Here is a 19,404-nt window from a genome sequence, read left to right on the forward strand (position 1 = left end):
GTACCTGTCTAAAACGCATTTTACGATTGCCTTGAACTTTTTCCATAAACACTCAACATTGTCAGTGTCGGAACAGAAATTTTCGTTTTGATCTGTTAGGTAGTCTGAAATCTGCCTTCTATTACTCTTTCTAAACAGATCCACCTTCCTCCCTCTTTATATATTCCTACTTACTTCCATATTCAGGGATGCTGCAACGGCCTTATGATCACTGATTCCCTGTTCTGCACTTACAGAGTCGAAAAGTTCGGGTCTGTTTGTTACCAGTAGGTCCAAGATGTTATCTCCACGAGTCGGTTCTCTGTTTAATTGCTCGAGGTAATTTTGGGATGGCGTAATCAGTATGTCACTCAATGCTCTGTCCCTACCACCCGTCCTAAACATCTGAGAGTCCCAGTCTATATCTCGTAAATTGAAATCTCCACCTAAGACTATAACATGCTGAGAAAATTAATGTGAAATGTATTCCAAATTTTCTCTCAGTTGTTCTGCCACTAATGCTGCTGAGTCGGGAGGTCGGTAAAAGGAGCCAATTATTAACCTAGCTCGGTTGTTGAGTGTAACCTCCACCCATAATAATTCACAGGAACTATCCACTTCTACTTCACTACAGGATAAACTACTACTAACAGCGACGAACACTCCACCACCGGTTGCATGCAATCTATCCTTTCTAAATACCGTCTGTACCTTTGTAAAAATTTCGGCAGATGCTCAGGATTATTTGTGGCTAAGAGGTCAAGTGTGTTTTCGTAACCATTTACAATTTCAATGGCCTCCTAACTGTTCAAAATAATTTTAAAAAAGCGTTTAGAACAATTACGGAAGTTGTTTCCTATCTACAATAGGGTTGTAAAATGTATTTTTGTCAACATACAGAAGGTAGAGTGAAGTCACTGCCAACTAAAATTGTATAAGTAGGGTACCTATTTGTGATGAGATCAAGTTTTCTTTGAATTGTTCAGCAACTGTTTCATGTGAGACCGGTGGTCGGTAAAAGGAGCCAGTTATTACTTTACTCGGGTTGTCCAATATAACCTCAGCCCATAGTAAGTCACAGGAACTATCTGCTACAATGTCGCTTGTGAGCCGGAACACACATGACATTATTTTTTCCTTAAGTTGTGCTTCTTGTTTCTGATGTAGTGCATATCATTACAATTACGGCTTTTCCCTCCAAAACCTAGGATGCTTTCTCTGTGACCCTGAAAATACCAGAGCTAAACAATGTAGAACAACAACGTACGTTAAAAGCATAGCATTCTCTATTACTTCATTTCCTCATTTCTAACATTTTAAAATTGTACGTCGACTTTAGATGACATGTCGATCATAGATGTTCTTATCTCTATTTATTCAACGTACTTTGTCATGTTCTGAACATTGTCCCGCTATACTTTATTAACTAAGGTGTCGCCGCAAGGGATATCGGATTTTAGAGAGTAAATTAATATGGACTATGTCGTTCTTTTTCAAACATTCACATACCCATTTCTTCTTTCCTTATTGTCTTTTGGGCACGCAGCTGTAGTAATGGAAGTAGGCACAAATGCAGTGATCAAAAAGAAATGATTAGCGTACATTCGCATTCTCTTTACATCGTTCCTTTCTTGTTGCTCCCATGGCGATAGACTGTTTCTATCGGAATCAGTAAGCGTGAAAGGAAGCTACCGTACAGACAGATGGATCTATATTTATACTTGGCAGAACTAATTACACACTGACATAATCGTCGGTATTGCTTTAGTTTCCCAAAAGTTATAAATATTTCGATTTCGAAAAAGAAGCTCCGTATTTCGCCAAGATGTCGAAGAAGAAGGTTCCTTACGTACTGGTTGTATCGAGTAATATGTGGAGACGGCGATTTGAAAGCGGACAGAAAGAGTACGAGGAAGGGCGTCCCTTACATGAGGTATCGCTACTGAAGCTATCTGGCGTAGGGGCAAGTGTGGCAAATGTCCGGCGTGGCAAATTTCCGGCATTCCTCCCTCGGGCACGGGTGTGTATGTTTGTCCTTAGGATAATTTAGGTTAAGTAGTGTGTAAGGTTAGGGACTGATGACCTTAGCCGTTAAGTCCCATAAGGTTTCACACACATTTGAACATTTTTTGCACATTAATTATAACCAGCCGGTACTAGCTAGGTAATGTAGGGCTTGCCACTGGGCTGGGCCATCTGTCAGCAGAGTGAGCAGATACGCGCGCGTGCAACAAACAGGTAGGCGAGGGACCGCGATCGTCTACGAAATGGTATCTGGACAAACGGTATCGTCAGAAATAAACGCACCACTAAGACCGTATTCAGGACCTATTTGCCCCATAGGCTGGACCTGTGATGTGGGCTCTACAAGGGGACATTTTAGAGCAATTTTCGTATTAAAAGCATGCAACACAGTAATTTTATTATTTAATTATATACGACCTTACTATACAATTTACAGCTTAATCAATTCATCATCTCAGATTAAAGAATTGAAATCATTAAAATATTCAACACGATTTATAAACATCGCTTTGACAAAGAATTTATTTAACAAGCTAAAATTTTAGTCATGCTCATCAAAGATCTGTATTTCCAATTTAAAAGTCGATTAGCTTAACTACAAGTACACAGAAATGTTAGGCAAAAAGAAGGTAACAAAAGTAATGTCAGTCAGCCACGCTACGAGGGATCGAAATAGAACCTCGCAGGTTGAAAGGGTATGAGATGCTGTTTCGCCAATTACAAAATGGTGGACTTTACAAAGACCTTGACATTATGAACCCACTCATCAAAACGACATCCACGCACTCATCCGAAGGGTGTCATAAAGCCGTTCTATTATCTTCTGCCGGCCAGAGTGGCCGTGCGGTTCTAGGCGCTACAGTCTGGAGCCGAGCGACCGCTACGGTCGCAGGTTCGAATCCTGCCTCCGGCATGGATGTGTGTGATGTCCTTAGGTTAGTTAGGTTTAATTAGTTCTAAGTTCTAGGCGACTGATGACGTCAGAAGTCGCATAGTGCTCAGAACCATTTTTTTATTATCTTCTGATGTAATCCGGTACGCAACTGTTCTAAGTAGTTATTCATATCTTCGTTACTGGAACTGGGATAGAGCTGATGTCTGGGCTGATCCAGCACGAAACTGTCTGAGTGTCTTCCTGACCACGGGAGTCTCTCAACATCATGTAGGCAGTTCATAGAGAACAGATTAAAACAAGTCTAGATCGCAATGATATTTTACTAATAATCAGTTTCGACTTCATGCAGAAGTCATCTTCAGAAAATGAACCCCGTCTAGCTGCTGCTGGCTGCTACTGGGATGATCACGTGGGAACACAATCGCAAACTGATGCATTGTCGTGTGAGCACCCGAGGAGCCGCCAGCAACAGCCAGGTGGTTCCCGTTTTCGGCAGGTGACTTAATGTAGAAGTCGAAATCGGTCATTAGTAAAATATTACAGCGATCTAAACTGTTGTTTTAACCCGGTTGTATTACCAGATCACTGTTGCTCCTCTGGGCCATGTTGTTCAAATTTATAGGGTGTTCACAGACACATTTGCCATGCATGGACGAGCATTGCCCTGTCGCATGAGAGGTAAAGACGAGGACGTAGGATATCCGTCTGTGTTCCCACAATCGCTGCCATCTGTGACCTAAACTCATACCCGATGCCCTCCCCCCGCCTCCCCCTCCCCCCTCCACACACACCACTATGAAGTAGTAACATGAAGACATTGAAGGAATGGGACTTCTCCTCAGGTCGCTATCAAACAAGCCGACGATACTCACCCGAGGTAGTAGAGAACCGCGATTCATAGCTGAACACGCCATTCCTCAGCAGTCTGTTCTTCCCGGTACAGCATCACTCGAAATGCAGCCCTTTGTGCTGAGCTTTTAACAGCAGCCCACGCGTGAGACAGTAATTCACAATTTTCAAACAACTTACGAGAATTCAGCCAGGTAATATTAACAGCAACCGCTGATATTTCGGCGAGAGCACACCACGCCATTTTCAAGGCAAACTACAACGGACAGGCCATGTAACATTGACTCTGTCCCTCTGGTTTTTTTTTTTTTTTTTTTTTTTTTTTTTTTTTTTTTTTGACAAGGGAGAGAGCAGGATTGCAAACAGAGTTTAAACAAAAACCTCCATCCCCGTTTACGAGGTTGCTCGCTAATTTAATCTCAACTGCCTCCTTGATAAGACAGTCCCAATACCTGGACGTGCATGCCAATATCTCGGTGTTGTTGTATAACATAGGATGACCAGTATCAAAGCAATGTTCGGCAACAGCAGATCTACTTGGCTGCTGTAATCATATGTGTCGTTTATGCCTAGTACATCGGGCCTCACGGTCCTGATAGTTTCACCAATATACACCATGCCACAGCTACAAGGAATGCGATATACACCGGCCTTACGCAGACCAAGATCATCCTTAACGGAACCCAAAAGCACTCTAATTTTAGATGGAGGTCGGAAAACACATTTCACATCGTATCTCTGTAAAATACGACCGATCTTGTTGGAAGTGCTTCCTACGTAAGGCAAAAAGGCAGTAGACTTAGGTGTAGACTCATCCTTCACACGATGCACAGTTGGTCGATAGCGCAACGCAAGCTCAATCTGTCTTTCACGATAACCGTTTTGACAAAAAGTAGCTTCAAGATGGGACAGCTCAGCTGTCAGAATCTCAGTGTCGCAAATGACATGTGCCCTGTGTACCAAAGTACGAAGTACCCCTTCATGCTGAGTCGGATGGTGACAACTATTAGCCTATAAATATAAGTCGGTGTGAGTACGTTTCCTGTAAACTGAATGTCCCAATGATCCATCATCCTTCCTCCTAACCAAAACGTCAAGAAAGGGAAGGCAACCATTCTCTTCCACCTCCATCGTAAAATGAATGTTCGGTTGGATCGAGTTCCGATGTTCTAGAAAGGTATTCAAATTCTCTCTACCATGAGGCCAAACAACAAAGGTATCAACATATCTGAAGGAACAGGTGGGTTTCAAAGGCGCCGACTCCAATACACGTTTCTCGAAGTCTTCCATAAACAAATTTGCGATCACAGGAGACAACGGACTACCCATTGCAACTCCATCTATCTGTTCGTAATACTGGTCATTGAATAAAAAGTAGGTGAATGTCAATACATGCCGAAAGAGATTAGTTAATTCGGCACCAAACCTAACCTCAATCAACCGCAACGAATCAGACAGAGGAACACGAGTGAAGAGAGAGACACACCAAAACTCACTAAAATATTAGTCATTCAACCGCAGTCGCTCCAAACGATGTAAGAAATCAGCTGAGTTCCTGTTATGATGTTCACACCGACCAACTTGCGGATTGAACAGAGAAGCAAGATGCTTTGCTACACGGTATGTCGGCACGCCGATATTACCCACTATAGGACAGAAAGGAACCCCTTCCTTGTGTACCTGCTGTCTCCTTTGTCAAAAAACAGAGGGGCAGAGTCAATGTTAACTCACCTGCTCGTTCGTAGTCTCACTATCGATATCTCTGACTTTGGTTATCTTCGGTGGCACTAGTGTTCAGTGTGTGTTATCTTTCCTGCATTAGTCCAAGAACCGACGTTTTAAATTTGCCTGTACATCGCCTGTCCGTTGCAGTTTGCCTTGAAAAAGGTGGGGTGTGCTCCCGCCGAAATATCGGCGGTCGCTGTTAATATTACCTGGCTGAATTCCCGTAAGTTGTTTGAAAATTGTATGCGCCAGGAGAAACTCAGGTCTCACTGTAATTCACAAGTCCGTCTGCTGCTTTTCTCCGACCAATGGTGCGGGATGATAACGGAATGTTGCGGGGAATTGTCCTCAAATGGCGGGTACAATTATGAAGGACTTATGATCTGCCTGATACACAACACGGCGATCTTAATTTGTAGCGGTCAGACGTGTTCGACCGGAACAATGACGATAAGTGTGCGTGTCCTGTTGTTCCCATGCAGTCCAAAACATGAGCCCACTGTCACATCCGAACGTCCGCACGTCTGCATATTGTCCCAATCGATGAGCCGGCCAAATGGTCGCCAACGGCGAGGCGGCTTTCAGACTCCGTAACTTGCTGATAACCCTGTGTCACACGAACTACGTATGCATGATTGCTCAGCAATTCAGAATCAAGTGCCTGGCAGAGAGTTCATCTAACGACCTCGTTCCACTCTCGAACATCGCGCGGGAAAAACAAACTCTAAAGTCTTTCCTTGTAAGCTCTGATTTCTCTTATTTTATTAAGATGATCATTTCTCCCTATTTAGGTTGGTGCCAACAAAATATTTTCACACTCTGATGGGAAAGCTGGTGATTGAAATTACACGAGAAAGGTCCTGCCGCAGCGAAAAACGCCTTTGTTTTAGTGACTGCCATCCCAGTTCGTGTATGATATCCGTGACACTCTCTCTATTATTTCTTAATAATATAGAACGAGCTGCCCTTCTTTGAACTTTATCGATGTCGTCCGTGAATACTATCCGATGCGGATCCCACACCGCACAACAGTACTCCAGAAGAGGGCGGCCAAGCATAGTGTAAGCAGTCCCTGTAGCACACTTTTACCTTTTCTAAGTGTTCTGCAATGAATCACAGCCTTTGGTTTGTTTCCCCCACAACGTTATCTATGTGATCGTTCCAATTTAAGTTTTTAAAATAATTGAAAAGCCACGATAGCTTTAATCGTTTATTAGATGACCGGTTTCAGCACTCTGAAGGTGCCATCATCAGATCTGAAACGTGGATTAACATTTATAAAACCATGTGGACATCATGGCATATGAGGCAGACCATCTGATAAAATCATTGTCACAACCAATAAAAAATAATGCACTGCAGTGATGATGCCGACCGGTGTTAGGCGAGCAGTGGTAGTTTCATCTGGTGACTTCAGTTTTATATTTTAGGGAAAGAACGACCATGAGAGCAGTTTTTATTATTTTTTATTGGTTGTGACAATGATTTTATCAGATGGTCTGCCTCATATGCCATGATGTCCACATGGTTTTATAAATGTTAATCCACGTTTCAGATCTGATGGCACCTTCAGAGTGCTGAAAGCGGTCATCTAATAAACGACTGAAGCGATCGTGGATTTTCAATTATTTTAAAAACAGAGTGATCGCCCCACGACACACCATGTGTTCACTCCAATTTAAGTTATTCGTAATTGTAATCGCTAAGTATTTTGTTGAGTTTCCAGCCTTTAGATTTGTGTGATTTATCGCGTAACTCAAGTGTAACGGTTTCTTTTTAGTTTTCATATGGATGACTTCACACTTTCATAATTTACAGTCAATTTCCACTTTTTGTACAATAGATATCTTGTCTAAATCATTTTGCAATTAGTTTTGATCGTCTGATGAATTTACATGAAGGTGAATGATAGTATCATCTGCAAACAATCTAAGAGGGCTGCTCAGATTGTCTCCTACATCGTTTACGTAGATCAGGAACAACAGAGGGCATACAGCACTTCCTTTGGGACGCCAGATATCACTCCTGTTTTACCCGACGTCTTTCCGTGAGTTATTACGAACTGTGTTCTTTCTGACAGGAAATCACGAATCCAGTCATACAGCTGACACGATACTCTATAGTTACGCAATTTAATTAAAAATCGCTCTTGAGGAACGATGTCAAAAGACATCTGGAAATCTAAAAATATGAAATCGGTTTGACGACCCCGTCGATAGCACTCATTACTTCGTAGGAATAAAAAAAGACCCAGCTGTATTTCACAAGAACAATATTTTCTGAATCCGTGTTGGCTGTCTGTCAGTAAATCATTTTCTTTGAGGTGATTCATGTTAGAGCACAGCATATGTTCCAAACTCTTACTGTAAATCGACGTTAGTGGTAGCGGCCTGTAATTCAACGAAGTACTCCTACCTTCTTTCTTATGCGACTCTCAGGTTTTTGGGTACGGATGTTTCTGTGAGCGAGCGGTTGTATATGATTGCTAACAAGGGAACCTCCCCATCGCACCCCCCTCAGATTAAGTTATAAGTTGGCACAGTGGATAGGCCTTGAAAAACTGAACACAGATCAATTGAGAAAACAGGAAGAAGTTGTGTGGAATTGTGAAAAAATAAGCAAAATATACAAACTAAGTAGTTCATGGGAAGATATGCAATATCAAGGACACTGGGAACGCAGGAGCGCCGTGGTCTCGTGGTAACGTGAGCAGCTGCGGAACGAAAGATCCTTGGTTCAAATCTTCCATCGGGTGAAAAGTTTAATTTTTTATTTTCAGTTTATGTGACACTCTTATGTTTTCATCACTTTTTTGGGAGTGATTATCACATCCACAAGAAAACCTAAATCTGGCAAGGTAGAAGAATCTTTTTACCCATTCGCCAAGTGTACAAGTTAGGTGGGTCGACAACATATTCCTGTCATGTGACGCACATGCCGTCACCAGTGTCGTATAGAATATATCAAATGTGTTTTCCTGTGGAGGAATCGGTTGACCTATGACCTTGCGATCAAATGTTTTCGGTTCCCATTGGAGAGGCACGTCCTTTCGTCTACTAATCGCACGGTTTTGCGATGCGGTCGCAAAACACAGACACTAAACTTATTACAGTGAACAGAGACGTCAATGAACGAACGGACAGATAATAACTATGCAAAAATAAAGTAAGTAAAATTTTCAGTCGAGGGAAGACTTGAACCAAGGACCTCTCGTTCTGCAGCTGCTCACGCTACCACGGGACCACGGCGCTCCTGAGCTCCCGTTCTCTATGATGTTGCCTATCTTTCACATGGACTACTCAGTTTGATCTTTTGCTTATTTTTTCACAGTTCCACACAACTTCTTCCTGTTTTGTCAGTTGATCTGTGTTCAGTTTATCAAGGCCTATCCACTGTGCCAACTTATAACTAAATCTGAGGGGGGTGCGATGGGGAGGTTCCCTTGTAAGTATGGAGCTAATGTGTCAGCACACTCTGGAAGGATCCTGACTGGTATACAATCTGGCCGGAAGCCTTGCTTTTCTTAAGTGTTTTAAGCTGCTTCGCTACACAGCGGATATCTACTTCTACGCTACTCATCTTGACAGTTGTTCTACATTTGAATTCTAGAATATTTACTTCGTCTTATTTTGTGAAGGAATTTCGGAAAAGCTTCTTAGTAACTCGGCTCTAGTGGCAGTGTCAATAACGTCACCACTCTTATCGCGCTGTGAAGGTATTAGTTGCGGCTTGCCACTGGTGTACTTCACTTATGACCAGAATCTCTTTGCGTTTCCTCCCAAACTTCGAAACAAAGTTTCGTTGGAGAAACTATTAAAAGAATCTCGCAATTAAGTTCGTGCGAAATTTCCAGCTTCTGTAAAACTTCACCAATCTTGGGGATTTTGCGTTCGTTTGAATTTGTCATGCTTTTTTTCGTTGCTTCTGCAACAGTGTTCAGGCCTTTTTTGTGTACCATGGGGGATCAATGTCACCTGTTATTAATTTATTTGTTATATATCTCGTGTCTCGTCGACACTGTTTCTCTGAATTTAAACCACATGTGGTCAACGCTTACGTAGTCAGACTGGAAGAGCAGGACGAGATTAGTGTTTAACGTTCCGTCGACCACGAGGTCATTAGAGACAAGCTCGGTTTAGAGAAGGAACCATCTCGGCATTTGCCTTGAGCGATTTTGGGAAATCACAGAAAACCTAAACCAGGATGGCCGGACGCTGGTTTGAAACGTCGTCCTTGCGAATGGGAGTTCAGTGTGCTGACCACTGCGCTATCCTGCTCGGTTAGTCGGATTGTAAGTAATGGAGACTGTCTCTTAGGAAGATGCCAAGCCGATTTTTATCTGATTTTTTTTAAATTGATGGATTCTGCATTTATTTTGATGAGTTCGGAATTTACGGTATTCAGTCTAGGTACAACCACCTTGTGGTCACTAACCTCAGTATCTGTCATAATGCTCCCTATTTGGTCAGGATTATTTGTTGCTAAGAGGTCAAGTACGTTATCGCATTCATTTACACTTCGAATGGGCTCCTGAACTAATTGTTCGAAATAATTTTCTGATAAGACACTCAGTACTATTTAGGACGACGATTTGTACCTACCACTTCAAACATGTATTTTTGCCAACATATCGAGGGTAGATTGAAGCCATCACCAACTGTAATGGTATGAGTGGGGTACCTATTTGAAATGACTCAAGTTTTCTTTGAACTGTTCAGCAACTGTATCATCTGAGTCGGGGGTCCGGTAAAAGGAACCAGTTATTAATTCCTGTTGTCGAGTGTAATCTCTATCCCCCACCAACTCACAGGAACTACCAACTTAAATTTCACTACAAGGTAAACTACTTCTGACAGCAATAAACACTCCACCGCCAACTGTATGTAATCTATCGCTTCTAAACACTGTTAGGTCCTTTGTAAAAATTTCGGCTGCACTTATTTCCCGCTTTAGCCAGCTTTCCATACCTATAAAGATTTGGGATTCAGTGTTTTCTATTAGCGCTTGCAGCTCTGGTTCTTTTCCAACACAGCTACGGCAGTTTACAAATACAATATTGATGGTTCCTATGTCTACTCCCTTCCTGTGTTCGTCCTGCACCATTTGAAACTCAAGCTCTTTCTGCACTTTTCTGACATCCTCTAATTTACGCGGCACCATGGTGTCCTTCAGGCCTATCACTCAGCATCTGACTCTCTTCTCGTCCCTTGCATACCCTACCAAAACGGGTAACAACACTAAACACGAACAACACATGTGCACACTAGTGGCCGTTCTAGTTGTCATAGAGAAGTGAAACTCTAAATCATTTACGTGGCCTCCTACCATGTCTTCTGGGTGCTTAATTTTTTATTTATTTAATTTTTTATTTATTTAATTTTTTTTTTGTCAGGCAGTGTATAAGCACACACATTTTTAGTCAAATGCGAAGACACAAAAAGAATGCATCAGCCATGCAAATTTTACCTATATTAATACAAAAGCAATACTTTCCCAAGTAGTCAACTTTAAATTGGAAGTTTAATCTTATTCGGTAATTGATTTGCACCTACATTTGACACTAACGAAACTACTTACACCATCTTCAGGACTCAGTTGTCTTAAAACTTTACTTTTAGTACTGAGCGATGCAGAAATGTTGAGCTTGTCTTCTAACACGGGAGGTCCGAAGCATGTTTTTGTTAAACTTCAATTCTCAAAATACTTATTTTCCACCGTAAGTGATATTAAGTGACAGTTACATTCGTAGAGCCCTCTCGATATTAGAATATCTTTGAGGTCTTATAGGTCCTGGTTTGGGTGAAAGGAGCTGGGACTCATATTTAGAAGTAGTGAGGTTCAAATCGCTTCTGGCGACTACAGTTCATATCGTACAGTCCTTGGTTATGGTACATTATTTCAAACGAAATAAGAGATGAGTTCTTCAGGAAAGATATCGTCAGTATCTTTCCTTCATTCTCTCCCAGTAACGATAGTAACTTCCTTCCTTTCCTGGAGTTCCTGAGTGTGTAAAACACTATCAGTGATGAGCAGAATCAGAGAAACTGAGTATTTCGAGAGGAATCGGTGACCGGAAACGAGTAATACGAGGGCTTGTATAAGCAAAAGCGTGTGACGCATGTGTTTGTAAACTAAAGTTTCATAAGAAACAACTGCCTGTCGTTTCGGCATTGTTGGCACTATCTTGAAAAACACACACAATAGCATGTGATGTTTTGCACGGTGCTGTCTACAATGAATCACTGGGTACCGAAGAACGTAACTTGTTACAGGAGCTTGCAGAAGTAGTGTAGCAAAATGTAGGGGCCGGAAACTCATACGATTGTTCAGAGAAAAGTTTCTCATCAGGTGTCTTTAATTGGAATAAATTTTTCGTCGTGAACAGAAAGATATGAGTAAATGGGTCTTCAATCTTATAATCATATCAACGTTTTTGACAAAGAATTGTTCGAAAGGGAAAAATTTCATCAATAACTGTATATCAGCCGCGCGGGGTAGCCGTGAGGTCTGAGGCGTCTTCTCACGGCTTGCGTGGCTCCCCCCATCGGAGGTTCGAAAAAAAACTGTATATCATCTTGCTCACGAAATGCACACTTCAAACAACAGCATGTAGAGTGTAAATCGCTAGACCAGCAATTACACCCCTATAGTGAACACTGTGTGCAAGTAATGGTGCCAAATAACTTTGAACACTGATTTCTTCAATTCTTTCAATGGATAATCCAGTGCACAGTGACTTACTGAAATGTCCATCTTCCTACAGTTTATAGTGGTCATAGATGTGGCGTGGAGGTGTTTCCAAATGCCGCTACAACCATTTACGGTATGATGAAAAGCCAATATGCTACACTCCTCTCTAACCACCACCAAGGATTCTCTACCTACTAATGGCCTGAAATTGCACAATTTCAACTGATAGGATTTTATTTGTTGCCACACAGTCTGAATGGTGCATGTTACCTGACGTTCACTGAAAATGTTCTGCCACAGTTGTTGGAGATTGCATCTCTTGTAATGACAGAGGTTCTGGGTACAACATGATGAAGCACCATCTCACTTCGATATTAATGTCTAAAAAGCTGAACAATGGATGCTGTTTCTGTTGGATTGGAAGAAGTCTTTTTCTCCAGAGACCAGCATATCATCAGATGTCTTAGATTTTTTGATTTTTAGTGCTGCACAAAATCGTTGGTGCATGGAATCCTAGAAGAAACTGAATAGGGTCCCAAGTGTCCCTCTCTATTGCTATATATAAAGCCTAAAGCCAAATTTGTGTGTGTGTGTGTGTGTGTGTGTGTGTGTGTGTGTGTGTGTGTGTGTGTGTGTGTGTGTGTGTGTGTGTGGGAGAGATCTCCTCCCAAACCCTGGATCGACTTCAACCAAATTTGGCTCAGAAACAATGGACCTCACAAGTATCAGGACTGTGGGGTTCATAACTGCCTAGCTCCAGTAGGAGCAGAGACAGACAAATTTTTTTTCCAGCCCCTGGGATGTAGACTACCCTCCCTGACAGCTACGTTGTGTTGCAGTATTGGCCTGCTTCATGGATCTGCTTTGCATGGTTGTCTGCATTTCAGGGGCGAACAAATATTTTTTTCAGGCCCCTGATGTGTAGCCTGCTCTGAATGACAGGCATGTTGTGGAAATAGTAGTGGCCTGGTTTATTGAACTCTATTGCAGTGGCTACACCTGCCAATGAGCATTACTGAGGACAAGATGAGATAGAAGAGATGGACAGAGTGAGGGAGGAGGAAATGGACTGAGAGAAGGGAAGAAGGAGAGATGCATTAGGCAGGTGGAAAATATAGAGGGGTATTGGGCAGGTTTAAAAGGGGTAGGGAGGTGAAGATGGAAAGAGAGGAGAGAGATATGTTCAAAGGGAGGGGGAAGAAACGTATGATCAGAGGGAGAGGTTGAAAGAAAGGGGCAGAGAGGGGGAGGAGGAGAAAGGCAGATGGAGGTGCGGGAATGAGATCGATGGATTGAGGCAGAAAGAGGTTTATACAGAGAAGGGATTAGGTGGTGTGTTCATTATATGCATTGAATGCATACATTGGCAAAGCCACAGGGAAAAGACGAATTGTGCGATAAATAACAAGAAAATCTCAGTATGGCAAAATTTTTCGTGTCATTGTAGTGTGTGTGTGTGTGTGTGTGTGTGTGTGTGTGTGTGTGTGTGTGTGTGTGTGTGTGTGTGTGTTGAGACTATGTTTGCCATTTGGAAGAGTTGCTGTGAGCCTTGTCGGTGCTGTAAGGCTCAAGTTCTAATGTTAATAAAAACCAAATATGCATTTGAATCTATTAATTCTTTATTCTAAAATACTCAGTTAAGCATCCTCTAGGATCTGTACAATTATAGCCCTAGATGCTTGAACTCCATCTGAAGTGACCTTGAGCTAAACAGTAGTGGACTCGTTTTAGGGAGAGGCTGTGTCCAAAATTTAATCTGGTCATCCTGGAGATTTGTACTTTGCTCACGTGGCTTCAGGAGAAGGACAAGCTCGATCTCTCCCCCCCCCCCCCCCCCCCCAACTCCCGTTCCTTGCCAGCGTATCCAATGCTGGGTCGCTAAGGACCCCAGTGTCGGTTAGGAGGCGCCGCACTCTGACACTGTTCCTTTGCTGGACAGGTATGCACGTTCGCCATGGCGGGCACAGAAACGACTGCCTCCACGCTGGGCTTCGCCCTGTCGCTACTGGGACTTCACCCCGAGTGGCAGGACATCGCTCAAAAAGAGTTCGACGCCGTCTTTGGGAGTGGAGACGACTATCTGAGGCCCTGCACCTTGGAGGATCTCTCACAGCTCACTGTCATCGACAGCATCGTCAAGGTAAGCACTCTAGGCTCTAGACTAATAGAGCTGGTTTCACTTGTATGGGCAGTTTTAAGAGATGGTCCGATTGACAGACCGCAGGAAAGTCCTATCGTAGCTGATATTTTTTTATATTACGTATGGCCTTCCAGTTACATGTTGAGTAATATTGACTCTTGTGATAGGCCGTAGTGTGTAACTCAAAAAATGGCTCTGATCACTATGGGACTGAACTGCTGAGGTCATCAGTCCCTTAGAACCACTTAAACCTAACTAACCTAAGGACATCACACACATCCATGCCCGAGGCAGGATTCGAACCTGCGACCGTAGCGGTCTCGCGGTTCCAGACTGTAGCGCCTAGATCCGCTCGGCCACTCCGGCCGGCGTGTGTAACTCAATTGACATAATTTTATATTACGGTAATTTTACATTGCAAAAGTTAAGGAGATAATTCATAGATGGTTTCTAAGATAATTTTTGTTTCATTCTTTTCGAAAGTTGGTTAAACGTAAAGTATCGCAATCATACATTATCCTGAGTGGAGTCGAAGAAATCCATCTTTGCATTTGAAACGTCCAGTTTACTGTTTTCACTGGTAATAGCTGCGTCTTTATTGTTGACCCTCTTCCCCCCCCCCCCCCCCCCCCCCACTCAAAATTATAAACTCGGAGTCAGACCTTTTGGTGCATACGTGGCTGACAAATATTTTAAAATATCAGGAATATTCCCAGTAGTGCTCGTCCCACATTCAAGTGTTCTTGTACAAATGGAATTAGGATTACTTGTGACTTTCACTGCACACATTATTAATTGGGTAGACATTTCACTGCTCCGAACGTCATAAAAACAGTGACTAAAAGCCCATCTTGTGCCTTCACGTTCTGTGAGCACTTTCACGTTGCTGTTATTCGTGGAGTGCAAGGCTACTCTATACTTCTTAGTAAATAAGGATAATGGAAATGTTGCAACCCCTACTATGGTTCATAAAATGTAAAGGTAGTGGCTAGTGATGCATGTATGTGTCCTCTGTTGGTTCCCCTCCTTCTCCATATACTGTTTCTTCCACCAGAATCATAATTCACTATGTGCAGCTCAGATTGTGTGAGGTCGTCCCTCCGAAGACTTCAGCTATCCTATGAATTGCGGAGAGTGGGAACATTTTGGTGTTCACCAAAGAAAACTAGTTTTCAGCGTCTGTGGTAAACCTTTTCGAGAACCTTAGCTAGATAGAACACTGGTTATCGTTTATCATAGACACCATCAAGTCATATTATTACGACCTCTACCTACATATACTCGTATTCTCTACAGAGTATAGTTCGTGATGTATATCACGTTATGTGCCTTAGTAAATTATGTACGCCTTAGTAGTTACTGATAGGCTTTCTGCATGCAATTCACTTTGCTGCTTCTGTCATCTATGGAGTGAGTGCTACATCAGAGTCAGAAAGACAAATATTCATTTGCCTTGGGGCAATAGGAGTAGCATTTAGAAAACAGAAGTTCATGAACTGTTCATTTTCAGTTCGTTGTCCACATTGATCCCCAGTCGGCGTTAGAATTTTTGATCCTGTCCCCTCTTTCACTTTCGACAAGCATTAAAAAAATGCTAAGTAGCATCGTGGTTTGGAGTACACGTTAACCCCGCTGTGGTCGCCCATGAACAAGTAACGTGAGAGGTCGCATGAATTACGTGTGTGTGCCATTTTCTCAAGTAGCAAAAAGAAACATTTCAATTTTGAAACAAAAAATTGAGTTTCTTATGAGTTGCCTATAGTAATGTTAATCAAAAATTATCATTAAAAATATTCACTTATCTTTGAAAAACAATAATTTTAATAATTAGTCACCATTTGAGTAACTGGCATTATTGGTTATTAGTTTTAAAAAATACAGATCCTGATAAACTCCAATCTAATCATGGTTTTTGGGGCAAGACATACAGATGACCTTTGAATGATTGGGACAAATGAATTCATTACAGGCATTGCACACTTTTCGAGTATTTTTATTTCGTGTTCTTCTGCAGACATAGCAGCGACCCACAGAACTTCGTGTCATTCCCAAGTTGGATGGCTGATTTTCCAGCTGAATGCTCTTCCAGGACACATTCTTCATCGCTATAACTCGTTGTCAGTCTCCTCCAACGATGCTAGAATTCAAGCTGCTTCCCACTGTTTCACGATGTTGCTAAATTTTAATAAAATTACACGATTACTTCACATGTTTATTCTTCCTAAAACTATAGTCAACATAATATTCTTACAGTGAAAGAGGAAAAAAGCCGTAAGAAAAAGCTGTTTCAAAAATACACTCTAAGACAAAACAACCACGCACCACAAAGGAATTATGAGAATAGGATGGAAATCGGCAGATGGGATGTACATGAAAAGACAAAAAATGAGTAGAATTTCAGAGAAATCTGATTTATTGAAGAGAGATCTTCATAGCCTGAGCTAGTCAATAACTAGCTGGTCCACCTCTGTCCCTTATACAAGCAGTTATTCTGCTTGGCAGTGAGTGAATGAGTTGCTGGATGTCCTGAGTGATACCGTGCCAATTTCTGTCCAGCTGGCGCGTTAGATCATCAAAATCTCGATCTGGTTGCACTATCCCGCCCATAATTCTTCAAACGTTCTCAATTGGGGAGCCGGCCGGAGTGGCCGAGCGGTTCTAGGCGCTGCAGTCTGGAACCGGGCGACCACTAAGTCGCAGGTTCGAATCCTGCCTCGGGCTTGGATGTGTGTGATGTCCTTAGGTTAGTTAGGTTTAAGTAGTTCTAAGTTCTAGGGGACTGATGACCTCGGAAGTTAAGTCGCATAGTGCTCAGAGCCATTTGAACCAATCAATTGGGGAGAGATTCGGTGACCTTGGTGGCCAAGGTAGGATTTGTTAAGCATGAAGACAAGTAGAAGAAACTCTCGCCGTGCTCGGACAGGAATTATCATGTTGAAATGTAAGTATAGGATGGCTTTCCAAGGAGGGAAACAAAATGGGGTGTAGAAATATTGTTGCGTTTACGCCACATTCCTGCCCACATTTATTACATTGTTTGTTGCTATGTTTTAATACACAGTATAGGAAGATTTTGTTGCGAGAGTCTAGCAAGTTGGTAGGATCACAAGGCAAATTTATTGAACGACCGACCAGCTGGTTACACAGCATGAGAACGGCCGGGCGACCAAGAGCCGTGTCGTGCTGGAGCGGAGAGAGAATGTGGGTATCCACCTACCATGCTGGGCGCCAAGAAAAGAATTTATATTTGAACATTGATGTATAGCTCCAACCGTGCTGATGACGTTACTCGCACTGAGAACTTGTTAACAATAATTTCAATAATACTCAGTTCATCAGGAAATGCTAATTACAAATTTTTGTTACAATCAGTTCTTATTAACAGAAAGGATGAATTAATCACAAGTGCGCCCTAAGAGACAAGGCGCCGAACTGCTAAGATACCTCATCACTAGTCTACGATCGGTTTCCGAACAGGTAATGCATGAATCTGTGTGTAAAATCTGGTCTCGTGTAAAGACGGGACAGTTTGTTCAAAATGGTTCAAATGGCTCTGAGCACTATGGGAATTAACATCTGAGGTCATCAGTCCCCTAGAACTTAGAACTATTTAAACCTAACTAACTAAAGGACATCACACACATCAATGCCCGAGGCAGGATTCGAACCTGCGACCGTAGCAGTCGCGCGGTTCCAGACTGTAGCGACTAGAACCGCTCGGCCACACCGGCCGGCTACAGTTTGTTGAAAAATTGCCCCGTATGAGGTACTTCTCCGATGTTCTGTAAATACAAGGCAATCTACGATCGGTTTTCGACGTGGCAGGACGCTAACTTTAACAATTAATTGTTAAAGTTGATTCGAAAAACGTATTTATGCGATCTCATGTTGCTTTTAAGTTCGTGCGAAGCAGTTTAGTGACTTTTGCGGTGCTCGGAAAGCAATGGTTAATGACCGGGAATCTTGTAATGAATTTTAACGACAGAGAGGCTCTAAAAATCGTTTTACTAATATTGTATTTAATGAAATAAAACAATTACGAGGCGTGTTTTTTAAGTAAGGTCCGTTTGAACATAAGTACACAACGAAAGGTTAATTCAAAAAAGTAAATTTATTTTCTGAAAGTACACACTTCACTCTGTTTTTATACATAGTTGCCAAGTTTGTTGCAACACGTATCATACCTGTCAACCAATTTTAAAATACCATTCTTCATAAAAACTTGCTGCCCGTCGTCGTCGTCGTCGTCGTCGTCGTCGTCGTTGTAACGGTTGCCACTGAGGTCTTGTTTGAGGTGGAGGAACAGATGGTAATCGCTCGGCGCAAGATAAGGACTGTAGAGTGGGTAGTCTAAAACTTCCCAGCCAAAACTGTCCAATAAATTGCGGGTCTGACCTGCAGTGTGAGGTCTTGCATTGTCATGGAGAAGGACAATTCCCTTTGTCAGCATGCCGCGTCTTTTGTTTTGAATCGCTCGGCGTAGCTTTCTCTGGGTTTGGTAGTATGCTTCTGAATTGATAGTGGTTCCTCGTTGCATGAAGTCGACCAACAAAACACCATGCCTATCGCAAAACACCGAAGCCATGATTTGGCGCTGGGACAGTCTGTTTGGCCTTCACCTTTACAGGTGTGTGTGTGTGTGTGTGTGTGTGTGTGTGTGTGTGTGTGTGTGTGTGTGTGTGTGTGTGTGTGTGTGTGTGTCCATTCCATGCTCTGTTGCTTCGATTCGGGCATGAATGCGAAACCCATGTTTCGTCTCCAGTTACGATCTGACTCACGAAGCCGTCACCTTCTTCGTGATAACGAGTCAAGAACTTCACCGCACACTCAGATCTTTGGTTTTTGTAGCCCTCTGTTAGGAGTTTCGGGACCCAACGGGAGCACAGTATCCTAAACTTTAGGTGTTCAGAAACAATGCTGTAAAGCACTGATCTCGACACGTCAGGAAACTCGTTTGAGAGACCTGTTATTGTGAAGTGCCTGTTGTCACGAATCCTCGCTTCAACTGAAGCCACCAAATCATCTGTAATCAAAGAATGGCGACCGGAGCGGTCCTCATCATGGACGTTGTCACGGCCATCTTTGAATTCTCGTACCCACT

At 42.5% G+C, this 19,404-nt stretch overlaps 1 protein-coding gene across 1 annotated transcript in view; it reads left to right on the forward strand.

The window, feature by feature from the left end:
* LOC126252648 (cytochrome P450 4g15-like) overlaps window positions 1-19,404 on the forward strand; it is a 59,658-nt gene that overhangs the window by 26,003 nt on the left and 14,251 nt on the right. Inside the window, exon 4 of the mRNA XM_049953551.1 lies at window positions 14,103-14,303. Within this exon, the coding sequence (XP_049809508.1) occupies window positions 14,103-14,303 (201 nt within the window). The remainder of the gene's footprint in view (window positions 1-14,102; window positions 14,304-19,404) is intronic.

This window comes from Schistocerca nitens, chromosome 4 (assembly GCF_023898315.1).
Source record: "Schistocerca nitens isolate TAMUIC-IGC-003100 chromosome 4, iqSchNite1.1, whole genome shotgun sequence".
Taxonomy (NCBI): domain Eukaryota; kingdom Metazoa; phylum Arthropoda; class Insecta; order Orthoptera; family Acrididae; genus Schistocerca; species Schistocerca nitens.